Source organism: Rhyacophila brunnea, unplaced genomic scaffold (assembly GCF_057557595.1).
Source record: "Rhyacophila brunnea isolate RB1 unplaced genomic scaffold, BYU_Rbru_1.0 scaffold_21, whole genome shotgun sequence".
In the NCBI taxonomy this organism is placed as follows: domain Eukaryota; kingdom Metazoa; phylum Arthropoda; class Insecta; order Trichoptera; family Rhyacophilidae; genus Rhyacophila; species Rhyacophila brunnea.
In genome coordinates, this window is record NW_028232871.1 from 32,889,029 (window position 1) to 32,916,211 (window position 27,183).

At 34.3% G+C, this 27,183-nt stretch overlaps 1 protein-coding gene across 3 annotated transcripts in view; it reads right to left on the reverse strand.

Annotated features, from left to right (window-relative positions):
• LOC147070965 (uncharacterized protein CG43867) overlaps nt 1-27,183 on the reverse strand; it is an 899,434-nt gene that overhangs the window by 17,860 nt on the left and 854,391 nt on the right. For all 3 annotated transcript variants that reach the window (XM_085948919.1, XM_085948917.1, XM_085948918.1), the window contains 16 exons: nt 16,547-16,648; nt 15,505-15,693; nt 14,389-14,505; nt 12,682-12,858; nt 11,489-11,588; nt 10,419-10,588; nt 10,149-10,274; nt 9,579-9,696; nt 7,856-8,152; nt 7,258-7,465; nt 5,772-5,979; nt 4,893-5,054; nt 4,253-4,384; nt 2,960-3,104; nt 1,609-1,721; nt 670-972 (listed from right to left, as the gene is read on the reverse strand). In XM_085948919.1, the coding sequence (XP_085805045.1) occupies nt 670-972; nt 1,609-1,721; nt 2,960-3,104; nt 4,253-4,384; nt 4,893-5,054; nt 5,772-5,979; nt 7,258-7,465; nt 7,856-8,152; nt 9,579-9,696; nt 10,149-10,274; nt 10,419-10,588; nt 11,489-11,588; nt 12,682-12,858; nt 14,389-14,505; nt 15,505-15,693; nt 16,547-16,648 (2,667 nt within the window). The remainder of the gene's footprint in view (nt 1-669; nt 973-1,608; nt 1,722-2,959; nt 3,105-4,252; nt 4,385-4,892; nt 5,055-5,771; nt 5,980-7,257; nt 7,466-7,855; nt 8,153-9,578; nt 9,697-10,148; nt 10,275-10,418; nt 10,589-11,488; nt 11,589-12,681; nt 12,859-14,388; nt 14,506-15,504; nt 15,694-16,546; nt 16,649-27,183) is intronic.

The following is a 27,183-nucleotide window of genomic DNA, read 5'->3' on the forward strand; positions in this document are numbered from 1 at the left end:
CGATTTTATTACTTGCCAATGACAGTTAAGTTGTGTGTCTGGTTTTTAGAGTTGACAACATCATAAAATCAGCGTTCATGTTATCATTGTTGTCAACTAAATGTAGCCCTTTACAATTACCATACGCGAATTGTACAGAAAAATTGCCAAATAGCTCAATGGGCCATTAAAATAATTTACTGTATTATAATAAACTTTGACAATATATTCGATTAGTTTGGCAACCTTAATCTCAGTACTGTAGAGTTCTTAATAATACAAAGTTTTTGTAAATTCTACAATGTGTAGTAAATGTGGAATTAACAAAAATTTTGATTTAAAATGATTATATTGAAGCTCTGTTTCGTAAACACCGATTCAATTAGATAATAATTTTTGTTGACTTTGATGAGCTCATAAGATTTTCTAATGATTAGTATATTATACCAAATAAATTCGTAAAATATTAGTTAAAGGTACAACGAAGGTATATTAAATAAAAAGCCTTTTTAAGGTTTCTAAAGATGTTAATTTTTTAATACTGAAAAGACATGACGTTCAGTTAAACGATTAAGTGGTTGTATCGACATACCTACACTCATCGGTTGAAGAAGAGAAAAAAAAAAGAGAAAACAAAGAAACATTCTAAAAAGCCATGCGTGTCACGGTTACGCACACGTAAGCACTTACATTCTTAAGCTTTAGATGCATGCCGCGCGGCCCGGAGTTGGCGGGCGAGGAGTGGGCGGGCGCGGCCTTCTTGGGGAGGGGCGACTTGGGGGCGGGCACGGCGCCCTTCCTGCCCGGGGTGGGCGTTACCTGCACTGGGTGCTTAGAGTGGGAGTGGCGGCTGGTCTGCTTCACCAGACAGCTCATCAGCTCGTCCTGCAGCTCCGTCACCTCCAGGCACTGCTGCAGGGCATTCTGCGCCAGCACCACGTGATAGTCGATGCCCGCGTGCTCCACCGCCACCGACATGAACAGCTGGCAACACTGCAACATGAATTCAATCAGTTTCTACCCCTACTCACTATATAAGTAGCTGAAATTTTGAAAATTCCAGTCTTGTTGAAGCTAGGCACACTGGTGTTGGCAAATTTTTTATACATATTGGTATTTCTTACTCGATTGAATACATTTATCCCAATAATAAGCATATAGAGCGACAACTTACTATAACCAGTGTATTGCAAGCTATTAGTTCTAAAATTCACGGCATTTAAAGTTATTGTTGTCGGTTTCTACTTCTTATCATTATATTTTTTGTTGTAGGGTGATTGGGTTGACAATACCAATATGATTAATAGGATAACCTCAATAGGACACACTAGGACTAGAAGCTGATGAAAGTGGTCCTGACCATTATTTAACAGTATGCCGTATGGAATGACTATTACATATTGTGTTTTATTTTAATTAATGCAATGTCATTCCACTAAGTAACGATATTAATTCGTGTGACAATACAGTTGTGAGAAGGCTTTGTCTTATTCCTTGTATCACTAGGTTTAAGCTCAAATTACACTGGTAGACACGCATGGCCAACCACTCTCCAAAAATATTGTGAATTTTATAATGGTACATTTTACCCTCACTTTACACAATAAAAAATATAAATATCGTTTTTACTTTGAATAACTTAATAGCTTCCGCTTGCAATGCTTCAGAGTTGAGTGAGGTGAGAGGCGATGCAATGTTTTCTTTTGAGTGAAGAAGTTGAGGATGTCTCCACAGCACACAATCTGAAAAACAAAAAACATGACTGGAATGAAGATATTGTAATCGAACCCTATTATGACAATTATTTAAATAATATATTTTCATCATATCGCACCAAGGCATAAAGCCCATCAAGACGGACGAGCGGGCGCAGTCGGCGTAAGAAGCGTATATTCATAACCATAATCACACGCCTCTTGCCGCGCATTACCCTTCACCTATGTAATAAGGGGCCCAAGAAGCACAAAATAATTATTATTACAGCGTCTCTCATAACAAAGCAATAAAAATATTATATTATTTCTCGGAGCTTGTAATTAAATATCGGACACGCAATAACTAAACAAAGCGTACACTGTTCTTAATAATGGCTTCTCGCCCGTCTTATCGACGACGCTTCGAGGAGCGTGATTTTGCTTGCTGTGTTCAATGAATGGACTCCATTGTATTTTCGTTAAATCGTATCGCTGAGAAGCGAAAAACGGTGACTCATGCGGCACGCGGGCACAAGGCATCGTCAAATCCAATGTGTGCTGGCGTATTTGGTTACGTTGTATTTTCGACGATTTACGCGCCACTTGTAGAAATTTTGCGCGAGCGCCCCACTCGCTGCGTCAATGGGCTTTATGCCCAAGAGTAAAATACTGTCGTAAGTCTGAAATGGTCGTTTTAGAGCAGTGGTGCACAACTTATTTGAAAGAAGCGCCAATTTATCCCATTTCTAATTTTTCACTGGCCGCAGTATTAGCACGATAGAACTTAGTATATAGAAAATTAGAATTTTGTTGTATTCACTGAAAAATTTGGGGATGAGGTACTTATTATTTTGGGACGGTTTTTGCATCACTGTTTTAGAGTTATAAATAAATTACTTTCGTATCTCAAACATTGCACAAACAAGTAAAATATTGTTGCAACCAAGTATCTAAACAATTAAACCAATGTTTTCAGAAATGTCAAATGTCCTAATAAAATACTGTCGAGATATTAAAGCATCTCCATTATCTTGTGTTTTAAAGACACATGAGAAATGTAATTGAAAAGACATGATGTTTCTATTTATACATCACCCAGACTTCTCCTGTATATTATACCTACAGAGAATATTTAAAAGATTTGGAACTTAAATGGCTCATAAACATTTTAAATGAAATATAGAGCGTTTGTCTAACGATAGAGAGAGGACCCGAGAATGGAGCACTGTGGTACACCTTAGAACATATTTATTAAGTAGTAAGTTAATAGGAGAACTGCTAATTACTTGGATCTCCATCAGTCTCCATTAGTTTTTGAACAAGTTGCTCGTAATGCGTTCCTTGACTAAGTCCTCCGCCGCTCACAACTGTCAGATTGTACAGCCAGCCATCTTTTTCTGCTTTGTTGCTAAACAGTAAATATGTTGGTCCCTGAAAAACATACACATTATAAATTTGAATGTAAAGATAGTCAATGACAATAAGAGAACTAACTTTATAAAATTAAATAAAATAAAGCTTTTCCAATGAAATACCCGTTGAGATGACTATTAGACAGCAAAATCATCCGGTTCATGGTCCTCAATCAGGAAGTCGCGAAGAAGAAGATGTAATAATATTCTATTCATCTCAATAATTTGTATTTTTTTGATCCTAATCTTTTCAAACATTATATTAGTAGATATTATCGAAACTTTATCAATATAATAATAAATATAATATTATAAAGGTAACTTTATAATAGATTTTTTTTATTGTTTGATAAAATTCATGAGTTTCTGTGCTCCTGGGTACTTTCAGCCATCAGAAAATTAAAAAATAAAAACCACATTATATGTAAAGATAATATTTAATAAATACAAGATAAAAAAAACTTTTTATATACAACGTTTTTAAATTTCCTGTTGAATCATATAAACTTGACTTGACTAGCTTAAACGATCAAAAAAAATTGTATTTGATAGAAATAATACTGAATTGTCATTTTGACACTCATTATGATTTCCATAGTAACACACGTATATATTAATAATTTAGTTGTTAGGACCCTAGCAACCAATAATAGTGGATTGGATTACGGATTTCTTCCGAAATAACTTTTCATATAAAACAAAATTAACTAAAAATGAATTTAATTCTACTTAAAAATGGCTAAAAGTATTAAAAAAATGCATTGGCATCGTGTTCTGATATATTCTAAAAGTTTCAAATGTCTAGCTAGTCGGGAAGTTAGTTAAAAATCGATTGCAAGATTTGTACCGAACAAACAATCAACGGACAAATAAGAATACGACCTAATAAAATGAAAATTAGAAACAGATTTATTTTTGAATATTTATTATGTCAAGCTGTTTCAATAAATTTAACTTAAACTTATCATGACCAAAATGAAATTCTATGTGTGGTGTTTTATTTAAGTATCATATGGAATAGTTAATGCATTATTTTGTTGGAACTGCCAAATGTGCAGTAGCTACGCTGAAATGAATACCTAATATTCACTAAAAGGTCTCTGGTGCATGGTATTATAAATGAGTGATAGGCATTCGATACATTTGTGAAGAGGTGTAATAATTTACCTGATGCTGTGGATATATGGCAATGGTAAGGTGAGTCTGAGTTTCCTCGTTGCGTTCTTCAGAATCTGAATCGGAGACGTGTTCGACATCTTCTACTCTCGCATCTCGCATGTTGATTTGACCCGCAGGGTTCTGCATTATTATACAAATTATGTATCAGGACAAGATGTGAATTAATCTAAGCCTTTTTAAATAAAAGAAGTGTTTGGAATACTCGAAACATTCAGAAAGCCTAAATTGATGAGATTTTATTTCATTGTCACTATTACAGATGCCCAATGAACCAACATCATTTATATGTTTTGATCACTGTCAAATAGAATAAATATAACCAGATTGATTGGGTACTGACTCATACCAAAAGGACGATCAATGAGCAGCAACAATTGCCTTACCCAAAATATGTTGTAGATCTAAAAAAAAACATGAAATTTGCTGAAAGCATCTCTTCTATGATATCTCATTGGACTGGCTGGATCATACGTAGTATTATTTACCCAAATTTGAAAACAGTAGTTATCAACAGTTAGAGTATAATATGGGGTTCTAGAGAATGAAGGTTATTGGGTACATGTCCTGGATTCAATACTTCACTGAAGATATAACTATTGAGATGTAAAAAGGTATGACGTGTACTTACAGTGTCAGCTGGGGCTTTGAAGTATAAGAACATCTTCCCGATGAGGACGCACCAGCTCTTTTTCGAGTGGCCATTTTTAACTTTGTTTAGCCATCCTTGGATAGTTGGTTTGTTGTCTTCTTTACTCAATAATAATTTAGTAGCATTTCTTCTTTGTACATTCTAGAAACAATTAGATTGGATTAGACAGAGCTTCTGGACCTTTCTAATTTCTCCAAAGTGCGGCGCTAGTTATCTTTATACACATAATAATTACGTTTACAAATTAATAATTATAAACGTTTTAAAAATGTAGTTACATTGTTTCACACGTTGTAATTTTATTAACAGATAGAATAATGAATCGATTAAGTTTAGCAAATCTCGTACACATTTAAATTATGTCTTACAATTAAATGTAAATGTAAAATAATCGTTCATTATTGAGTCTGCCATTGCAATATCTATATCCTGATTGATATGTCAGACTACCCGGGGAAATACTAATTTCCCAAACTCCCATTTTCACAAACTTTTCAATTCTCCAGCCAGAGCTTCTGTCAATTAACATTACATAGAATGAGTGGGAGGTTTCGTAATTTCCGAGCTGAACACTACGTGTCGAATAAGAGCATCAAGTACTTTTATATAAATCAATGAATTAGTAGAAGTAGTAGTAATTGTATGTCCACTTTCAATTCAGTAATTCTACACAAAACAACTGAATGCATCATAGCTTTACGTTGTAAACAGTTTGAAAGTCTAACTTAATAGAAGATTTGAGAAGGAATACTCTCATTCAAATAGATAATAATATTATGTCCATATTGTCATTGATTCTCAACTGATTCTATAAAACGTACATCTGTCCACTAAACTAAGATAAAAATAGTCTCGAACCTGTAAAACTCTAATCCAGTCTTCCATAGTTGCTATACTATCGGCAGTCAGGTAATAAGTTCTGGAGCCAGTGTAGATTTCAAACGTGGCGGCACCTTCATTCCTCGAAATCTTACAAGCCTCTCCTAATCCAATCTGTCCCTGGGGCTTTCGGGTAACTTCTGATTGCGATTTCCAATACGACAGCATGCCGTTCTTTAAAACAAACCTAAAACAAAATGCACAGTTATTACAAACAGTTGTTTTAGAAAAGATCATTTTTAATTTGATTCAAGTTCGTCAAGTTAAATTTTATTCTGTTTGAATGAATGTTACAGAAGAATGTATTTCTATAAAGACGTAGCTTTTATGTATAAAGTGAAGGTTAAATTATTATATACAAAACATAAAATCCGCTTGGTGTTTAAATATTACAACTAATACATTTAACCAAAATGTGAGTCTTATATATAGTATCAAAAATATAACTCTCCCATATGTCAGAATTGAACTAATGATGCGACATAATTCATTTGATCATAATGTATGACTAGCAATAATGTATCAAAATCATAAGATATTTGTCGTATAAAAACGTGAAAGAAAATGGCGCTTGGTATCAAAGTTACAACTGTTCACGTCTTTGGAAACAAAAGTTTAACTTTACTGTTCTTGACAATCATGATTTCGACCAAGCACAGAGCTGCCCTAAGTAGAAAAGTAGAAAATGTTTCAGGGTATTATAAAACTCAACAAAACGCTTTTCGTCATTTTCCTGAAACGATGAATAATGGATAGTTCTACAAATGACATACGACTCATATTATAGTTTTAAACAAAGATGTTGTAGAAAACCTTACATATGACATAGTCTAAATAGATTAAAGTGAAGCTGGAAACAGAGTTAATAAAGTTGCAGATTAAATTAGCTGTAACCATTGATTTATCATAATATACGATAGGCTTTTAGATAATTTATCAAAGCTTACATTATTTTTGACATTTCGTAAAACCATCAGGACCATTCATTGGTCAGTCTATAGATATTAGACGGTATGAAGTCAATGAAGTGTCAACTGATTGGTAAGGAGCAGTTTGCAGTCAACTAGGTTTTATATCACACTGTAGGTGAGCCCATACTGAACGTAGCCTCTGTATGATTTTCGCTTGTAGAAGTGTTACAATGATTACAGAGAAAAATTTTAAGCCTCTTTGACTTCAACTCATTTCACACTGTAGGTTAATTTGTAATAAATTAAAAACTGAGATAAAAGTGTTTTGCATTGGTGTTACAAGCGTAAAAGCGTTATTAAATTATGAGTTGTAAAAAAATGCAAATATGTAACTGTACATAAGTAAATAAGTAAAGAAGGATTATCAATCAAGAGGTGACTGCCATTTACATTTTATTCACAATTACATATTCAGTGTTGCCAACGCAAAGAATATAACCAATTATACTAAAAACTCTCTGGAATCGTTATTAAATAGTTGTAATATAGCATACCATCTCTTCCTCCATGTTTTTAATTTGCCGCCCAATTTGGCAAGATGTCCGCTCTTCTCCAAGGGTTCTTGCCGTCTGGGAGAATCGACGGTGCTGCCTCTGGTGGCCAGGGAGGGTAATGATAAGGATGTGGAAGTAGCTTCGCAGGCCGACACAGCGTCTGGAGGAATCGCGTAGTCGTCTGACATGCCCGATTCGAAAGATGTGTCTGAAATGTCAGAAGAATATTATAACATTCTTTATAAGAGACGACTATGAATGAACTTTGTAATAAAAAGTAGATAAAATGAGGGATTTAATATTAGATTGGATAATTCAAATGAAACATCAAGACAATCACAACGTGACATGAAAAAACAAAGAAATAGAAACAGTAATATGACCACTGTCACTTTTAAAGCGCAAAGCCCACAGAAGGCAGCATGGTAACGGTGCTAGTTAAAATTTTACAAGCAACGCAACCACTCAATCAAAATAGAATGTAATCGAATACTACACAGCACAAAGAGCTTGGTCGACTCGGTTATAGCCACTATAGTATCTATTGAACGGCGAATGTCAATGGTGAAAAAAAGATACAAAAAAATAAGTGACGCACCTCTGGTTTTGCTCTGCTTGCTGGGCGATCCGCTGCTGGATCTTTTGGCGGGGCTGAGGCTGGAGCTGGTCTTCACACTCTTCGACGGGCTGCTGGCACTGAGGCTGGTGTCGCTCGAGCTGCACTGTCCCGCCAGGACTCCGTTTGTACTGGTGGTGAGGCCCAGCTGGTGCGACAGACCCAGACTCGAGATAGACTGCGGCTGGGGGTGGGGATGAGGGTGCGGGTGGGCAGGGGGAGGAGGGAGGGCATTGGCCACCATCGATATAGCCTGGACGGTGTGAACGGGAGGGGGGTCTGCAAAAGACAAATCAAATCATGAGCACATTAGTAATATGTAAAAATAATTATATACATACTGTATTGCTACACGGTAAATAGAAAAGGAGAGATTCTGATGTAAGGCATAAATTAACATACAATTTATTATTTGCATGATTGGTGCCTCTCTAATGACAACTATTTCTAAGAAGTTGAATGAATGTATCATAGGTAGCTCACTTGACCTAAATAATTTATATTAAGATTGACTGCTAGAAATAGAATAAAATATCGATATTACATTGAAGAAGGGGTGGACAAAAAAAGGAGGGAAAATTTAAATTGAAAAATTAAATTATTCATTGCTTTGAATGTGCATAATAAAAAATTAACAAATAAAACGTAAAAATCATGTAAACAACAAGATCGAAAACTGTTAGCAATAAGTTGAACAATACTGTGTGCCCCCCCAATTGGCTAAAATACAAGGTCACCCAAAAATTGCATTATGTAACTTTGGCCTTGGGTACTACAGACATGTCTATAAATAGAAACACGCATGTGCATTATCATTTTAATATTGCCATGCATTCATTGCAATAAATTACAATTCTAATAACTTCAGTTATATGTAGTTATTAGTATGTATAATAAATGTCATATGTCAATTGCAGGAAATGTAGTAAAATGAAGCACGACTGAAGAATCTACATGCAGATAGCAGGAATGAATTTCAGGCATGTAAAATCAGGGTTCAACTGTAGTTCATTCATTAACATGTTCAATACATTCGTTAGGGTTTTTTAATTTCTAAACTTTTTGTGCCATTTACTGGACTACCTTTTTTTTCTACCCTATTTATATACTGTTCATGTCATTTAAATAATATGTAAAATCTTTTACAGCTCTAAGTTTTTTTTTAAATTATTAAGGCGATACATCAGTGAAACGGCAAATAATTTTCAACTATAGGCGCGACAAAATTTTGGACTCACTGCCATTCGGTGAGAGAACGTCGAGCTGGGAACACGTCAATTTGTTTCGTGATGGCGACGGGAGTATTAATTTTTAAATCGTGTAAAGATGACTAAAACGTCACCCATTTACTTGAAAAAGAAAACATGTCAATGAATATATTATTATTGTTACTAATAGAACAATACACAGAACATTAACTGGACGCATTTTGGATTTATATGACAAATTATATTTCGTTTGGCATGCGTCATTTGCACCCGCGACCCGCAATCCGCGCATCGCCTAGCCACGATCTTTTTAGACCGTGCCTCAACTGAGGTATAGCCTTAATAATAATTTTTAAAATTTCAAATTGAATGAATATACTTAACACAAATTAGATTTATTCTCGTTTACACATAATTAAATGAATTTTAAAATTGAAGATGTCCAGCGAAATATTGTGTAAAGAGCATTTGACACTGCAATGAAATAATATACTTACTATACGTATGGTGCGGAGTATTCTGAGCAGTGACACTCATGGAGTGAGGTTCCTCTCCATCGGAGGAGTCGTCGGACGAGTCTCCCGTGAAGGGCATCGACCTTATTTGGCTGGCACGCTGCAATTAACACAAATAGACAACATTATTATTAATAATTGTGAACAAAACATTTTCAACAAGACAAAATCTTTCTATATGTATTTTTTTATTATTATAGTAATCCAATCATATAACCTATATTCAAATTTTTTCTTCTGTCGGTTTCAAGGAAAATACATAACTACTGGACATTTATTTGAACACGGCCGATTTCAATGTGGTCTACTTACCGCATCTATATGAATGCATGTCCATTCAACCACATTCATCTGGAAGTGGTCCACTATTATTGTGTTCATATGGTTGTGGTACATTCAGGACCACATGTAAATTAGTGGATATACACAGCCCAATTTAAAGTCTAAATTACATTATAACAATAAACTGTAATAATAGATCTGATACTCTGAATCATATTTATTAAGGTTTTCTTATTGTAAAAAGAAATTAAGAAGAATAATTGTAGTTACCCCTTTAACGGTAGCATAAACAGGTACTGAGATATGTTGGTAGCCATCCGTGTCTCCGGCCAGTCGGCTGGATGCTGGAGGACTCAGCTCATCTCCCACCGACTGTTGAAGACCATCAGCTGCCACCTGTAATTTACATTTACTCATTGTGGTTCAAAAACTTCTAAAACGACAATAAACCATTAAGATTTACTAACCAAAATAATTGTCAAATAATAAAACAAAGAGTTATTCATGTTGGTTAAAAAAAAGGTAAGTATGTTTATTTACCTGATATATTTTGGCTTCCCAGCTGGGAAACCGATGCAGGGGCGGAGTGGGAGGTCGGACGGGATCGATGGACATATCGCTGGCGGTGCTGGAGCCTCCTAAACTCATGGCTCCGCCACTCGAGCCGGCTCCCACATTCACGTCCTGACGCAGCCACCCAGGCGTACGCTCTGTAAGAGAAGATTGTTTTAAAACGTAACTTGAACATAATAAAAGAAATTAATTTTTATTAACATGTCATGGTTATGTCATAAATCTGAATTTAACTCCCAATTAGTTAGGCTTAATAGAAATTGCATTTACATCTAAATTAGTTCCATTGTCATGGAATTATCTTTTTCTTGTACAATTTTGGTGATCAGAAAAGTTGGATCTATTTTGACACCTTATAACACCAGATAAGTGTGAAGTTCAATAGCTTTGACAGAAAATATGACGCTGAACGAGAGAAAAAGATGCAATAGGCTTCATGTAAGAGCAGTCGGAAATAACAATGGTAACAATAATTAAATATATCATAATTATGTAATTTGTGCGTAGTAGAAGAACTCGCAATCTACGCAATTTCAAAGTTAAGTTAGTCCACTATAGTATCTGAACCTTTCTATAAACAAATTTGTTAATTTCATGTTAGTTAATTAAAAAATAGTTAGTGTTAATAGCAATGATGGCCAAATAATTACCGTTACACTGAGAAGTGTGAAGGTCAAACTATTCTGTGAGTGATGCTATACGAATCAAGTGTTACTAAGATGTTAAACGGGCTTCTTCATGGTTGATTTGTAAATGACTTTCATGTTAGCTGGTTAAGGAAATAAATGAATGGCACCTATATCAATACCTCCAGCTGTGTGGACAGCAAGATACCAGGATCTGGAGGCTGGAGACATATTTGGAACATTTCAATAGAGTCATCTTACTCAACAGTAATAGACAGGAAATTTAAGTGAGTGTCAGGAAATTTAAGTGAGTGTTGTAATATGTACCTACATGTAAATATATTAATTATTTTTATTAGATTGACAGTTAAATTAAAACAATTTTTATAACAAGGAATTCAGTTAAGTTACCTCTACTAGGGGTATAAATTTCTGCATAGTCGTGAGTGGTGTCGCCATCTGTGGATGTATTTGGTGTTGTTGGGAGAATAACTAAATTGTCAACAGCCGCCTAGAATAAAACAAATAAACAAATTAGTTATACTACCAATTTCATATTAAGTAAATCAATATGTTGTATAGTCTCTTTGTGGAGGTACATAATAATATATTATGCTGTGTTTAGAAGTGAATAAGGTAATTTCATTTTTCTTTGTAAAAAGAGATGGGTCGGTACATTGTGAGCTATCGATACTGGAATATTTACATTTAAAAGTATTTTAAAACTTTAATAGCAGAAGTATGTTGAGTACCTGGCAAATATAGCAAATCACATGAGCCAACCGACATTTTTGAAAAAAATGAGTTAGGTGCGTCATGGTATTCTACATGTCATAAACTATCATAAAAGTGAAATGAGCCAAGTAAATATATACTAAAATAGTGATTTATTGTTAAAATAAAAATATTCATTGAGCTATCATATTATATTGTCAAATAGTGAAGTGAGCCAAGTCATTAGCTCACTTCACCGTTCTCACCAACTGGTTAAGGTGTTGTTATCCTATAGAAGTGAACACGGCTAACACGCATGTTGCTAGGGTAACATGCTTGTTAGCTGTGTTCACTTCTATGCAATCATGCAAGTTTCCCACGTAATAGTGAACATGACTAACTTATCTAAAAGTGAGCCAAGTACTATTATTAGTATGTAGAGGTGAACACGACTAACAGGCTAAAGTGAGCCAAGTGACATTAATAAGTAAAGGTGAAGTAAACTCACCCCTTTTATTATCTTATTACAATCAATATTATCCATAAATACTTTTTCTCTATTTGTTCATGTAATAAACTTCCATTTAATATAAAAAAATGAATACAGCTCCATACAAAAAATTATGTAAAAAGTTCATTAAACTAAAAGCTTCAATAAGAATGTTTCACCATTTTGTCACGTGGCCTACTTCGCTTCGTGAGGGCTCATATAGTGATAAGCCAGTAGTTTTCATCAATATTTTATTTCATTTACAAACGGCTTGTATAAAAATTATACGTACAAGATCCTTATTAGATCATCCAGCCAGCGGGAAAAACGAAGTAATCAAGGTATTCGATTATAATATACCAAAACAATGTATTAAATATTATAGTATTGAAAGACATACTGCCAAGTCATCGGCCAGCAGACTGGCTTTGGTATGGTCATCCATGGCTGCGAGGGTGCTGTTGAGTGCACTGTTCACGGGGATGTTGACTATGGGGTTGGAGGTGCCTATTGAGAGATTTCTTCTATGTCTAACTGGAGTGCTGTAGTGAGGTTCTATTGATTTGTGGTGAGGTACCTTTAAAAAAAGGACAAACACAATGAATTTAGTGAACTACAAAAGAAAATAAACAAGTTTCTATGTAGGTAGGTACTTAATTATTTTTTATTCAATACTGTATATAGCAGGGTTGGCGAACCTTTTTATGTAAGCGAACTAAAATTTCACAAATATTATTTTTCAACTCTGACGTGCCAAGCATTTTTTCATGAGAAAAAAATAGTTTTAAAATTCTATTAAAATAATGATGATGTTCTAGATACCACTCACAGAACATAGCAACCATATAGCTTTATTACTTTTTTCAATTCTGCCAAACATTTCGGTCCGTCGATAATTATGAAACTGTCTGCCAGAATTATCTACTTCTACTACCTTCACCAAGTTTTTGTTTCTTATTTGGTGCAGTCATTTTTTGTGGGTAGAAATGAAATTGTTTGTTAATGTATTAATTAGTTTGGTTCTTAACGCACAAATTGACATGAAAATTGCTCCGATCAGATGAGGCATTCTCTCGCTACAGTGGTCTCAAGCATTGTAAATCGATCAAAATTAGAGGTTCATGGCGCGGCATCCCCCGCCGCCTGATGAGGTTAGTGTGATAATATTATATGTGACGCATAAAGTATAAGGATCGACCTTTGCAATTATATAAACATAATGCTTATTCTTGAGGAGTATTTGCCAGCTATTTTTATACAATCCGATGTGTCATTTATTATTTTCATCGGTATTTTTTTTCTCTTCAAACGCGTGCCATGCAAAATCATCTCGCGTGCCATAGGTTCGCCATCCCTGGTATATAGGTACATAAGAAATAAAAATGTATCATTAATTTTATTGAAAATACAGTGAAAGTTGAGCATTTAAATCCCACTTCGTGTTTTCCAAGTTTTGTTTAATAGTGATTAATGTATCTGAGGCAGTTAAAAGTTATGTATTTTACAAAATTACTAAGTACATTTTTATAAAAGTTGTTGAAGAAAATCTTCTTCTACAAAGACGGAGCCTAAAATATATGTGAATGACGCGGAAAAGGGTTGATAATGCTACTTTTTTAATGAGCAGACAGAGAAGATTTAATTTGTAGCAAAAATCACAGTTTCGTGCTGAGATAAAAACGCCCAACATTAGTGCTTATGCGTAAAATAAGTTGCCATCTCGTTTTAATATTTTCAGGGCAAAGAAAATTGTTTCTTACATGTTTCGTGAGTTATTAAACAAACACACTACATATTAATAATAAATATATCAAATGTTAGTTCCTGTGGTGCTAATTTAATATTAGGATGAATTCAATGTAAAATAAATTGGTATGATTTAAAAAAATAAGTGGATAATTTAAAACATGTCATTCATAAGATTTGGAGGTTGTCTGAATGATAATTTACAAGTAAAAATACATAATAATATAATATTCTTGTGTGAAAATAAAATTGAAATATTTTCATGTAAATATACTGAGGGGTGATAAAAAACAGCTGGTGTTATGTTTCAAATTAGGCACAAACGAATGATTTAAGTAAGTGGGAAACAAATATGACTTACTTGAGGGGCTTCTAAGCTTTCTGATCTCCTTCTGTTGGCAGCAAGTAGAGCTACGGGACTTCTCGATGGACTGTCTTCTGTGCGGACTTCAAGAGACAAGCTGGCCCGGTTTGGTAGCTGAACAATAAGGTAATTATAAAAACATAGAATTTAAATATTTGAAATATTAATACTATCGACCGAAGGTACTTGATGGAACTTGATTGAATACGTTTTGTACTATTCCATTTGAGTCAAATGTCATAAACTATTCGAGTTTGTTAAAAACATCAATCGGAATCCTTTACCAATCAGTTTAATGTAGTAATTTTTATTCTACTTAACATAGCGGACACTTTAAACATTTATTTGTTTGGCCTTTTGAAGTGGCCATCGTATTGCATATGCATGTCTTGATTGGAAACAAATGTCCACAAATGGAAGGTATCTATGACAAAATTGCAGGCATAACCAAATGGTATAGGGCGCATTCGACATCTAAATAGTATTTTAAAAACTGTGTCTAAAACGTAAAGTGATCAACCAATGTGTCCCACCAATGCTCATGTATCCATATTAAACATGGACCCTTGTGTAGCATAATGTCAATATAACAATCAGAAAATATATAAAAAAAAGTAGATAAAAATCCGCAATGTAATAGATGATGTCAAACAAATAAAATGCCAATAAGCTCGCATATCTCTCGGTGAGTGGAGAATTACTAGACATAATATTATACAGTTATACAGCGGTACTCAAAATACACTAAACGTTTTTTTTTTTTTTTTTAGAATTATTAATAACCATGTCCTTGCTTTTTCGTACAAGGTGGTTGTTAGTAATTTTGAACAATCACAAACACCCAGGCTTTGAGAAAAACACATAAATGTTTTTGTCATGACCGGGAATCGAACCCAGAACTCTCGGGTGGAAGGCCAGCGCCTTACCCACTGCACCACGAGAGCCGCTACACTAAACGGTTATGGTTACAGGGACACTATGAACTAGTTGTGAATTAAGCTATATGATTTATCATAGGATAGAAGTTTATGGAGTTACATACTTAAAAGATTTTTTTCGGTTTATCGTTTGGGGCTTATCTAATTAAATATTGAAGAAGTCTGAGGTACTAACCAAGTTATTCCTGCTACCCTGCAGTGCGATATGGTTTCTGAGGAGTTCAAGTTGCTGGTTACACTTGTTGTTCTGCTCCCTGAGGTGCTGGTTCTGCTCTTCCAGCTCCCGCAGCTTGTTGGTCACCCATTCCTTGATGCGCGCGGCCTTCGCTTCCACCTGCTTTGCGTCCTGGACTCGGAGCTGCTTCTGAACCAAATACACCCCGCACTTAGCAATCCATCGTCAATAAAAACACTCGCATTTGATCACCGATGATTAGCTATACTTATATATATACATTATTCATGTCAAGAAGTTATACAATGAATAATAAAAATGTAACATCTTTGTTGAACATACATAAATTGGAACCACTTAGGCTTAGATAATATAAGAAACTTAAGAAAAAGCTTAAGAAACAATATTATAACGAATGGGAATGCATATTTGTTAAAATTAATATAATATAAATAATATTAAATATATATTTTAAAAGTACCTATAATTCACGAACGTCTATTTATTTTCGAATATCATTTGATTGCGTGGTGCCTAGCTGTCTCGGCGCCGAATAGTCCTAGACTCCCATATAGGTAATATAGTTACCCAGTTTTAATGAATTGTATTAAAGGAGGCAAGATAACAAAACAGTTTCTAGTACTGCAGAGTCGAGCCTAGTACCAGAGATTGGTTTTATTTGTATGAATATTACGCCAATTAATAGTTTCTAGTGTAGTCAAAATTCTGCAGATAATGATTTTAATTTTACACAGCAATTGTTGACAATCTGTGTGATTATTAAAAAAAGTTTAAATACATAAAAACAAGGCTCGCGTTAAACACTTTGTATTATTCTTTTCAATAATTCTTAGCGCAAAGTTCGACACCATGTATGTCATTCTTTACCTCTTGGTTGTTGTAAATATCACTTAATAGTAAATCTAAATATGAGTTAGGAAATCGTCACGGTCACATCACCCAAAGGAATTTCACAGCCACTATTATTAGGATAAACAGAGATAAAGAACTGATGGGAGAAAATGGATGTAGGAATGCTGACCTGCTCTTCCACCTGTCCCTCGAGGCGGACGATGGCTTTACGCTCGGCAGGAGGTTCCGACTGCGCTGGCCAATCGCACAGACGCTGCTCCATCGCGCGCACCTGGAAATAACAGAAGAAAACACGTTAATATGGTAAACGGTAAGTTAAATTTGTTATCTTTGGGAATTCATCAATTTCAACGGTAAGCTTATGACTGAAATTATATTAAGTGAACTTTGTGATACCGAACTACACGATCAGTCTAGATCACTGCCGATCATCTGCGAGAACAGTCAGTCGGTTGTATGAATCGTGGATACAGTATAACATTTTATATTTTCTCTCGGCCAATTTGCTTGTGGCGTTACCATCAAACGACGCAAGTATTTTCGTATTCGGTGGTTAGCAAGAATATTTATAAATATAATAATATATAGGTAATAATAAATAGGCATATTAATTGCTGTACAAACATGATTACCTGATTATAACACATTTTTACTATTGAAATAGCTTCAGTATATTCATAAAAATACACTACATCGTATCTTCTTGCTCGCATCTTAAACTGTCATTAATAAATCATCCACCAATAGGGTTGGTTTCATCTGCTTTGACCAATCGTTATAAAAGTATGTGAATTATGTACATCTCTCCACTATAGTGAGTTTTATTTTACCTAATCGAAGTAATATTTTATACTGCACATAAGATTAATTTATTTATTTAGGAGAAACATTAACGATCTTCATGTGTAAAATTTCGAAAACTATCGATTCTATTGTCACACCTGTCACATGTAGATAGGAGTATGATAATAGGCGAAACTGGTTGTATAATTTTGGCATTTAATTCAAATGCATTATGATTAGTTTCTATTTGATAGTTATCTTTAGAGCTTTCACTTATTTCGACGACGTAAACAAAACTATATGGAAATAAATTCTTACCTTAAGATGAGTGACGGCGCGTTTTAACGATGCATCTCACGCGAGATTCGATAATAATTTATTTTTATGATGACGTAAACTTAAAAGCTCAAAGTGCCGGAACACGAGCGACGAAGCTTTCAGAATGGGAAACGTTGCACGGAAGATATTTTATTGTAGGTACTCTCCATAAATTATAATAAAACCATAACTATTATGAATGAGACTATGTTGAAACTTGGTGAGTTATTAATGACAGTTGAAGATAGAACCAAATATATAGGACGCATATAAGTTTTGCATTAATATACTGAAGATATTTTAAGGGTGAATATTGTTTACTAAGATAAATAAGCAACCCTGTTTATGGTCACGACTACCTAGCATAATTATTATAAATATTTGTTACGAGGTAATGTTCAATTTTATATTTTAATCTATTTAATTGGAACATGGCGGTCTTAAAATAAACTTCTAAAAAAGAATGCACTTGTTTTTTCAAAATTCGTACAAATTACCACTCGGAAAATTACGGGTCGATGAAATTATCATTCGTTCTCAGTGCCCTTCTGCCATCTGTTATGGTTCGACATAATGTATTCGTACAGATTACATTATTTGCTAGTAAAGGGTTATCAAATTAGTACTATAGATTTTTAAAACGTCATATCAGCCATTTTTTATGATTCCCACAAAAAATTGACATAAAATTTTTGTTTAGTATTGTTTGGAAAATCATCATGGAAAGATAAACATTTGTACAGCGTATACCAATTTAATATTAAAGCAATAATGCATATTATACGAGCTACGTTTCAAGCGACATTAAGTAAAATTAATTTTCAAAATCATCGACCTACAGAGCTTACAATTCGTAATTTAATTCAAAATTCGAGTCAAATGGTAATGTTTGTCATGTTAAAAATCCAACCCGCCAAAAACGTAAACGTACTATGTACTGAAAATATCGATGTTGTGAATCAAAGTGTGGATGAAAATCCAGAACAATCAATTACACGTCGTTCTAAAGAACTTGGAATTTCTTATGGCACTATTATTTTTGGATAAATGACTTTATAAATAAGCACAATTGTCGCATTTAGAGTAATAAAAATCTACATAGGTACTATTCGTGAAACACCTTTACACCCACTAATATTGTCGTGCAAACCGTTTGGTGTGGTTTATGGTCTGGAGGTGTAATTGACGATTTTTTTTGATAACGTAAACGGCAATGTAGATACTGTCAATAGAGAATGATACAGAAACATGATTTTCCAGGACGAAATAGATGATTTTGATCTGGACCAGTGGTCGGCAAACCACGGCTCGCGAGCCACACGTGGCTCTTTGGCCCCTTGAGTGTGGCTCTACCACAAATGACCACGTACGGACTAAAACAGTGAAAGATAAAACAGTCAAAATGTCTTCGAATATAACCAACCAGCAAATCGAATATCTTAAATTGGTTCCAGCTTTATTAATAGTAGTTGACGAGTTTTGTGACATAAATGATACAGGACAAATTTTTACGATTTATTTCATCTACAGGTAGGTAATAAAGAAGAACTTTTAGGATTATTGCCACTCAAAGGTCAAATACGTGGAGAGGATATTGCAAATGCTGTAATTGAGTGCATGGAAAAACATCATATTCCACTCGATAAAATTGTGCCAATTTCAACAGATAGGGCGAAAAGTATGACCGGTGTAGGAAAAGGGTTTGTTTATATTTTGAAAGAAAAAAACAAGCACATTGTATCATTCGTCAAAAAGCGCTTTGTGCGCAGACATTTCCAAAAAAAAATTGCACAGTTAGTTCTTAATCATCGCCAATTTTTTTTTAGTTAGTTTAGTACGCATATCTTCTGCTGCATAACAGGGTACGTTGGTTATCAAAAGGAAACATTTTAAAACGTTTCGCATCCTTATTAACAGAAATTAAAGCATTTCTCCTTCAGAAGAGTGTTCACTATCCAGAAATAGGTAACGGACAATCAGTTGATCCAAAAATTTTATTTCATGGGAGACGTTACGTCTCATCTAAATCAGCTTAATCGTAAACTGTATGGGGAGGAAACACATTTTTTTCGATATTAGAAGAAGGTATTTCATTCGAAAACAAATTATCCCTTTTTGCTTAAGATTTCGAAAGAGAATCTTCGATTCACTTCCAAAGCCTGCTGAAACATCGCTACGAAAATAATTCTGACATTTGCTATTTCAAAACAAAAATTTTAATCATGAGGGAAGCTTTTCTCAACAGGTTTCGGGAATTTAGAAACAGCAAAGCGACGATAGTCTTTGTTAAAAAAAATCTCTTAATGCTACGGTAACAGAATTATTTTTTTCTCCCTTTAATGTTGACATTGGCAATTTTGAAATGCAATTGCTGGATTTAAAAACGAATAATTATGGAGCTCTAAATTTCAATGTCTCTGTGCTGATATGGACACATTGGAGAAAAACAAATATGAATATGGTTCATAGCGCAAGTAGTCTACTTTGAAAGACCTGGAGAAGGAAGACATGATAATTTTTAACACCTGGAATAGTATTCCTGACTCATAATATGATCAATTGAAAAAACTAGCGTTTGCTGTTCTTTCCCTTTCCGGTTCTACATATTCATGCGAACAATCTTTTGCAAGCATGAACCTTATCAAGATTGAAAAGTCGTCTTATTGATGAAAACCTGGAATCGTGCCTAAAATTACCCTACTTACCCAAACTTTTCAAGGAGATGGAAGGCAATTGTTAATTTGAGGAGAATTGATGTAATTTATATTTCTATTGACTTTTATATACTTTATTGATTTAATTTTAAGGATATCTTACTTACAATTTAATTTTCATCAATAAATAATATCATTATTAAGTAAGACATCAAGTTTTTTTCAGTGTAGTTTAATTAAGACTTAAAATTTTATTTAAAGTTTATTAAGTTAATAATCAGTTTCCTTACATCTATAGTTTAAAATTAAGAAATTTGGCTCTTCAAAGAAATTGCAATCGTTGTAATGTTGATATTTGGTTCTCTTGACTAATGAGTTTGCCGACCACTGATCTGGACGATATGTGGTTCCAACAAGACGGTGCAAAATGCCATGTAGCTCGTGACACAATCAACTTATTGAGAGAAAAGTTCAGTATATATATATCTACTATTTGATAACCCTATATAATATATTATAAGAGTTGTAAATGAACACGCGAAGAAGCGGAAAGTGTTTTAATTAAATTTGGGATTGGTAATGCAGCATTCCGTGGAAATAATATAACTTTGAGAGATATCATACACCAGACAGCAGGTACATATAATATTATACATAACTGAGGCAGAAAATCTGTTTCCAATGGAGAGAAAATATTGAAATTGATACAATATTTATTATGCGGGGAATAATTCAATATGCTTGCGGTGCCGCGGTTATTGCATATTGCATTTGCCAGGAAAATTGATATGCATTCCAGTGTATCCGTATTATTTAATTAATATGTTACCATGCATTTAAATAACATCATAATATACATACAAAGCGATTCCTTTACATAATCAATTCGATTTACATAATAATGTGTAATGCTTTCTATTCATTACACACCATAACAAAATAAATACTACGTGATACTACTGTTAGCCAGGTCGCACATACAAACTCGTCTCGACTGCAACACGTCAAATTTGTCGATGTGATTTTGATGTCATTCACAAAACAAAATATACATAACACCTCAGATATGTATATATATACCCACCAGAAAAAATAACATTTGAAAAAAATACGATGCCCGACGGGATTTGAATCCGTATATCCACTGGTATCGCGCCAAAATGCTTTAACGAATTAAGCTACGGGCCTCCTACCTAATTGCGATAATTTAAACGAGTACTTAGGTCATATATGAAATGCTTATCAAATTGCGTTATTATTGACTATCGGTTTTTGTGTTTTAAATCAAGGAATATCAATTACCCTAATTACTAACCGAAGCCCGGGTCTCGCCAAATATTTAGTTATAACGTCTACTTGAACTTGCTAAATATTTGTTATAAACTATTTCTTTTATTCAACGAATAATTCACAAGAATTGAGAATTATAACATTCCATATATTTAATACTTTGGACGCTGAAGACGCACCTGGCGCGTAATGACCAGGCGGCCGATCGATGTAATTAACGTGCATTTTAATACTTTGGACGCTGAAGACGCACATGCGCGTAATGACCAGGCGGCCGATCGATGTAATTAACGTGCATTTTAGAGGTGCTAATTAAAAAATCATTATATAGTCAGCAGCGAATGATTTAAAGGTGGTAATTAAAAAATCATTATCTAGTCAGCAGCAAACATAACTATAGAGTACTAGGTAATGGTATGTATATTAATAAGAAGACATGCTAATTATGATTCAATGCAAGGTCCACATTAAATATGATTTAACACAAGGTCTAGCTCTAGCAGAACAACCGGCAATGGTCGGTAGATCCTATTGCATACTGATATAAAGTTGACTAAGGTAGAAAATGAATTTAAATAGTCTACCTAGGTATTTTATTTTTTAAATAATCAAAGTATATAATATTATTATTTATTTAAGTAATTTTCGTAGACATAAAAAAGCTTTAACATCTGATTATGAAAGATTTTTTTCGATTGGCAGCTCGGGAGATCTAAAAAAAGCTCGAGGATTTTTAGTAGGATGAGAAAAAGTTGAAAAAAAGTGGTAGGTACATCCGTAAAATATATATTTCCAAAGGGATACTAGCATGTTATACCCACGTTTGCGAGACACTGATCAATTCACTTATAAAATTCAATTCTCTATCAAGTTATTGCTCTACTGATTGGCATCACCGATGGCAGATCAGTTGTACCTACACCTTAAAAAAATACGTGAACTTACTTGAAGGAATAAAACATTAATTATCCTGACTTCTGAGACAGTTATCAGGGACATACACATCAGTACTAGAAATAATAGTAGAGTTCACTATGCATTATTGCTGAATATAATATTTTGATTAAATTCAGTTATTCACTTTATGCAACTTAAGGCTATACCTCAGTTGAGGCATGGTCTAAAAAGATCGTGGCTAGGCGATGCGCGTATTGCGGGTCGCAGGTGCAAATGACGCATGCCGAACGAAATATAATTTGTCATATAAATCCAACATGCGTCCATTTAATGTTCTGTTTATAGGCCAACTTTGCGGAATTTGAGAAATTTGCAGCGTCGTATGGGGAGCGGGATAGTCCCGACTCTTCTGTAGACTCATCCATTTCAATTCGTGACACTCAGTATGCGGGTACACAAAGCGCTTAACGTCAGCGGACAGCAGAGCCAGTCCAAAAACAAACATTTTCTTTCTTAACTTTCTTCTTTAAGCACTACGGTGCATGGTTGCAGCATCAGTCCCGTGCGGCTCCGTCTAGGGACGGAATGAGCACTTAAAATCACTTCTTTCAGACACGTTTAAAGCGTCATAGAAAGCGGCCGTGCATATCCACGGTTGTGCATATATGATGGGTGGCGGTGGGCACTTTCTTCTTGTGTTCTATTAGTAACAATAATAATATATTCATTGACATGTTTTCTTTTTCAAGTAAATGGGTAACGTTTTTAGTCATCTTTACACGATTTAAGAATTAATACCCCCGTCGCCATCACGAAACAAATTGACGTATTCACTGATCTATCGTCTTAAGTAGGCATGTTCCTAACTGTGATTATAATAATGTTTTCTGATTTATTTTTGAAGAGAGGATTTTTTAAAGTTTATTTAATTATTATTCATAATATCTTCAATAAATAATTTCGCCTTTTAATATTTCCCCATATAAATATCTGTATTATTGACAATGTATCTGAAGCAGACGAAACCGGTCATGATAATATTAAACTAAGTGGAATTAGTACTACATATTTATTGTGTTATTTTAATTATTGATACAATGTATTTTCACAAAGAATTGACAATCAATAATCAATACATATTATATTTTGAGCAGCTATGATGTAATGAGAGTCAAAGCTACTTACAGGCATGGGACCGAAATGCAAAATACACCCTGAAAATATGTCATAATAGTAATATATAAGATTTTATAAAAATTCCATGAAATATATCCGACCGAGCAGTGGCGTAGTACACGCTAGGGTCTTATCGAAAATCATACGTGGTCATAAATAATTTTGAGAGCTAAAAGCAATTTCCCTTTTTTCACAGCTAAGAGGCAAAGTGGGGGGCTTCCTCTTATTCTGACAAAATTTATGTGTCGTGCTAAGTAGGTAGAGAGGTTTTTTTACGGTCCGACATTATAATATGATTTCTTGGAGAATTATTAAAAATACATGAACAACTTGTATTATTTTTGGAATCTTAGATTCTTATTTTGAGAGTGTTATTATAAAGCTGATCACATCTGAATATTCACCAAAATACTCATCTAGCTTACTGAGCTTTCTTCACTAGAAAATTGAGGACGAAGAAAACTTTCAAGCGTAAACATATAAAAATAACTTTAGACGTTTCGGAAACGTACGCATGACGTACTTGATTCTTGTTTATTTATAATTGTCTATTTAAATATTATAAATTAGAGATAACTTAGAAGAACTATACTGATTCGAATGGATTTTTTTTCCAAATTAGTGAAAAATACAATGATTCCATCTAGGCGCGTACCCTTCTACCCGCACCTCACCTCACTTCTCTATCACCGCTCTGCTAAATTGGTACAATGTAGTTTATAAGCTGTTTATGTTCCATCAATATTGGTAAAGTAGTTTTTAAGTTATAACGGAACAAACAGTCATAAATGTTTTGTGCTTAGGTATCATGGAAATGGAAATATATACTCAAAACGATGATAACAACGTTTGACTGTCAATCTACGTACAAAAAGTTCATGCGATCTGTTCTTTCACAATCAGTTTTAACCACACTTGCATAATAATGTTAAGCAATACCATACACCACAACTCATAATTAATTAGCTAATTTTCAGAAACGTGAACGATATTAGTGGGCGACTTGCTATAAACAAATCTACAATACGAAATGATTTGAGCTAATTTAATACTGTTGTTTAATTTAATAAAACGCATTTTTATTGTAGTACTTATTTCACTTTTAATCAATAAATTAGGACCGGTTTCGTCCGCCTCAGAGGGACATTTTCAACTGTTCCAAATTTTCAACGTTTCAACTGAAAATGTCCCTCTGAGGCGGACGAAACCGGTCCTAATTTAATGATTAAAAGTGGAATAAGTACTACAAAGAAATTGCGTTTTATTAAATTAACCAACAATATAATGCAGTTCCACCATGAATTGACAGTTAACAAAATAAAAGAAACTAATTTAATACTTAATAATTTTTCTTAGTTTCTTTTAATCATTAAATTAAGGCTCCTTCTCTATATAAGAAAGGTTTATTCAACACATGCATCACGATTTTGTCAGCAAGAAATACGGAGAGAGAAAATAGATACAATATATAAGTACTTACACATTTAAGAAATAGACTAATTCATATTATTAATAAAATTATTCCATTTTCAGGCCTCACGTAATATTGTTGCTAGGCGGCTCTCGTGGTGCAGTGCGTAAGGCGCTTGCCATCCGCTCGAGATTTCCTGGGTTCGATTCCCGGTCAGGACACACAATATTTATGTTTTTTTTCTCAAAGCCTGGGTGTTTGTGATTGTTCAAAATGACTAACAACCACCTTGTACGACAAAGCAAGGACATGGTTATTAATAATTAAAAAAAAAATATTGTTGATGGATGCATGTGCACTTTTAAGAATATTACTAGGCATCATTAGAAAAGGGGAAATGGAGTAAGTCGATTCTACCATCACCACGAGAGGTGCACTGGTTTGTAGAGTCTTCTTTGACGAGGAATGAGCTTAAGTTAATACTGAGGCTAAGAACAGGGCACACCATGGGCAAAAGATTTGATGTCCTCATGGGAAGAAGCGAATCGCAGCTCTGCGATGAATGTCATGTTTTAGAGGACATTGTACATATAGCACTGCAATGCCCCAAATATGAAATTCACAGAGTACAGCTGCGAATTGCAGATATCTATGAGAATGTCGACGAATTGAAGGGTGTCCTGGCGGTGGGTAAGACGGAAGAGCTAGGCAAAATTGTAAAGTTATTTAACAAAATAGGAGTGAGGACCTGATCTAAGGATCCCCTTCTAGAAGAGAAGAGGCGATATGACAGCGAGTCGCAGTCAAAGCCTCGGTAAAATCACAAAAAAAAAAAAAGAATATTACTAAGTTGGCGCCGACAATGGTTCAGTAGTTTTTGAAAATCGAACAAAGGCTTAAATTATTATTGGCATAGATTGGTTGTTATGTATTTTTGCAATCTAGTATTTTTCAATCAAGATAATAATACAATTAGTCGCGAACAGTAATGAAACACAGCCTAAGCAAACAAATACGTAAGGATGGGCAAAAATTAATTCCAAATGAATATAGAAAGGGATAGATAAACATTTTCTTTTAATAATATTACACAGAACATTTCGCTACCTCAAGATTTCGTAATCTAATAGCTGCTTTTAATTAAGTATCAGAAAACAGCGTCGCGTCGCCAAATACGTTAGATTCATTTAACAATACAACTAAATTCTAAATAGACACTATCGAATTTTAAATTAATTAACGCGTAAACATAAAGTTTAATTTATTGCAAATGTTTTCAGATACATATTTATTAATTAATACAGTTGAAGTTGTAAATTATCAAAAAAAAATCTCAAATTGAAAGCTTCGTATTTTTCCGCTAGGTTCTCTGTTGGCATAAGGATCCCCCTTAAAGGCAGGCGTACACGACATACACGTATGGGTGCGACCGGTCGCAACAACTTGAAAGTTTGTAACTCATTAGTGGGTGCAGCTACAGATGAGATGTGCAAAGCGTGGAGTGTCTGGGCGGGAGAAATGTACCCAGGAAAGTGGGCATCACAATGGAAGTTACGACGCGCGGTATGGTAATAGACGGCATATAAGCGGTCTATGTCTATGGCCGCGACGGCTAGCCAACAATTTTCCATCTAAGGTTATTTTTTTTAGAATTATTAATAACCATATCCTTGCATTTTCGTACAAGGTGGTTTGTTAGTAATTTTGAACACTCACAAACACCCAGGCTTTGAGAAAAACACATAAATATTGTGTGTTCTCCTGGCCGGGAATCGAACCCAGGAACTCTCGGGTGGAAGGCAAGCGCATTACGCACTGCACCACGAGAGCCGCCTCCACCTAAGGTGTTATTTCGAATGCCGTCAATATTGGCTACCATATTTTGTTATTTTAAATAAATGTATTAGATTTAAAGCAGTAGCTAATTGGAAAAAAATTCTGGCCCAGATTAATCAACCTTTTTTTAATTTTTAGGATGTTCTAATACGTTTGTTTGTGAGGTTGTACCAATTTATGAATGACTGAAATCTCAACATTTAAATTAGGATAGTAAAATCACGAATGAGTTACTTATTTTTATACATCTTTTTCTCTGAAAAACTAGCAGTAAAAAGCATTAGCTGACAATATATTCATTGGGGCAATTCCGCCTTGCGTAAAACCTCAACTGAACAGAAAACGTGCCATTTCTCCAACAACTGTTTCAAATATGAAAGCGCTCCTCGGGTTTTATTTTGTTTGCCAGCTAGCACGCGTGCCAAATATAAATATACCATA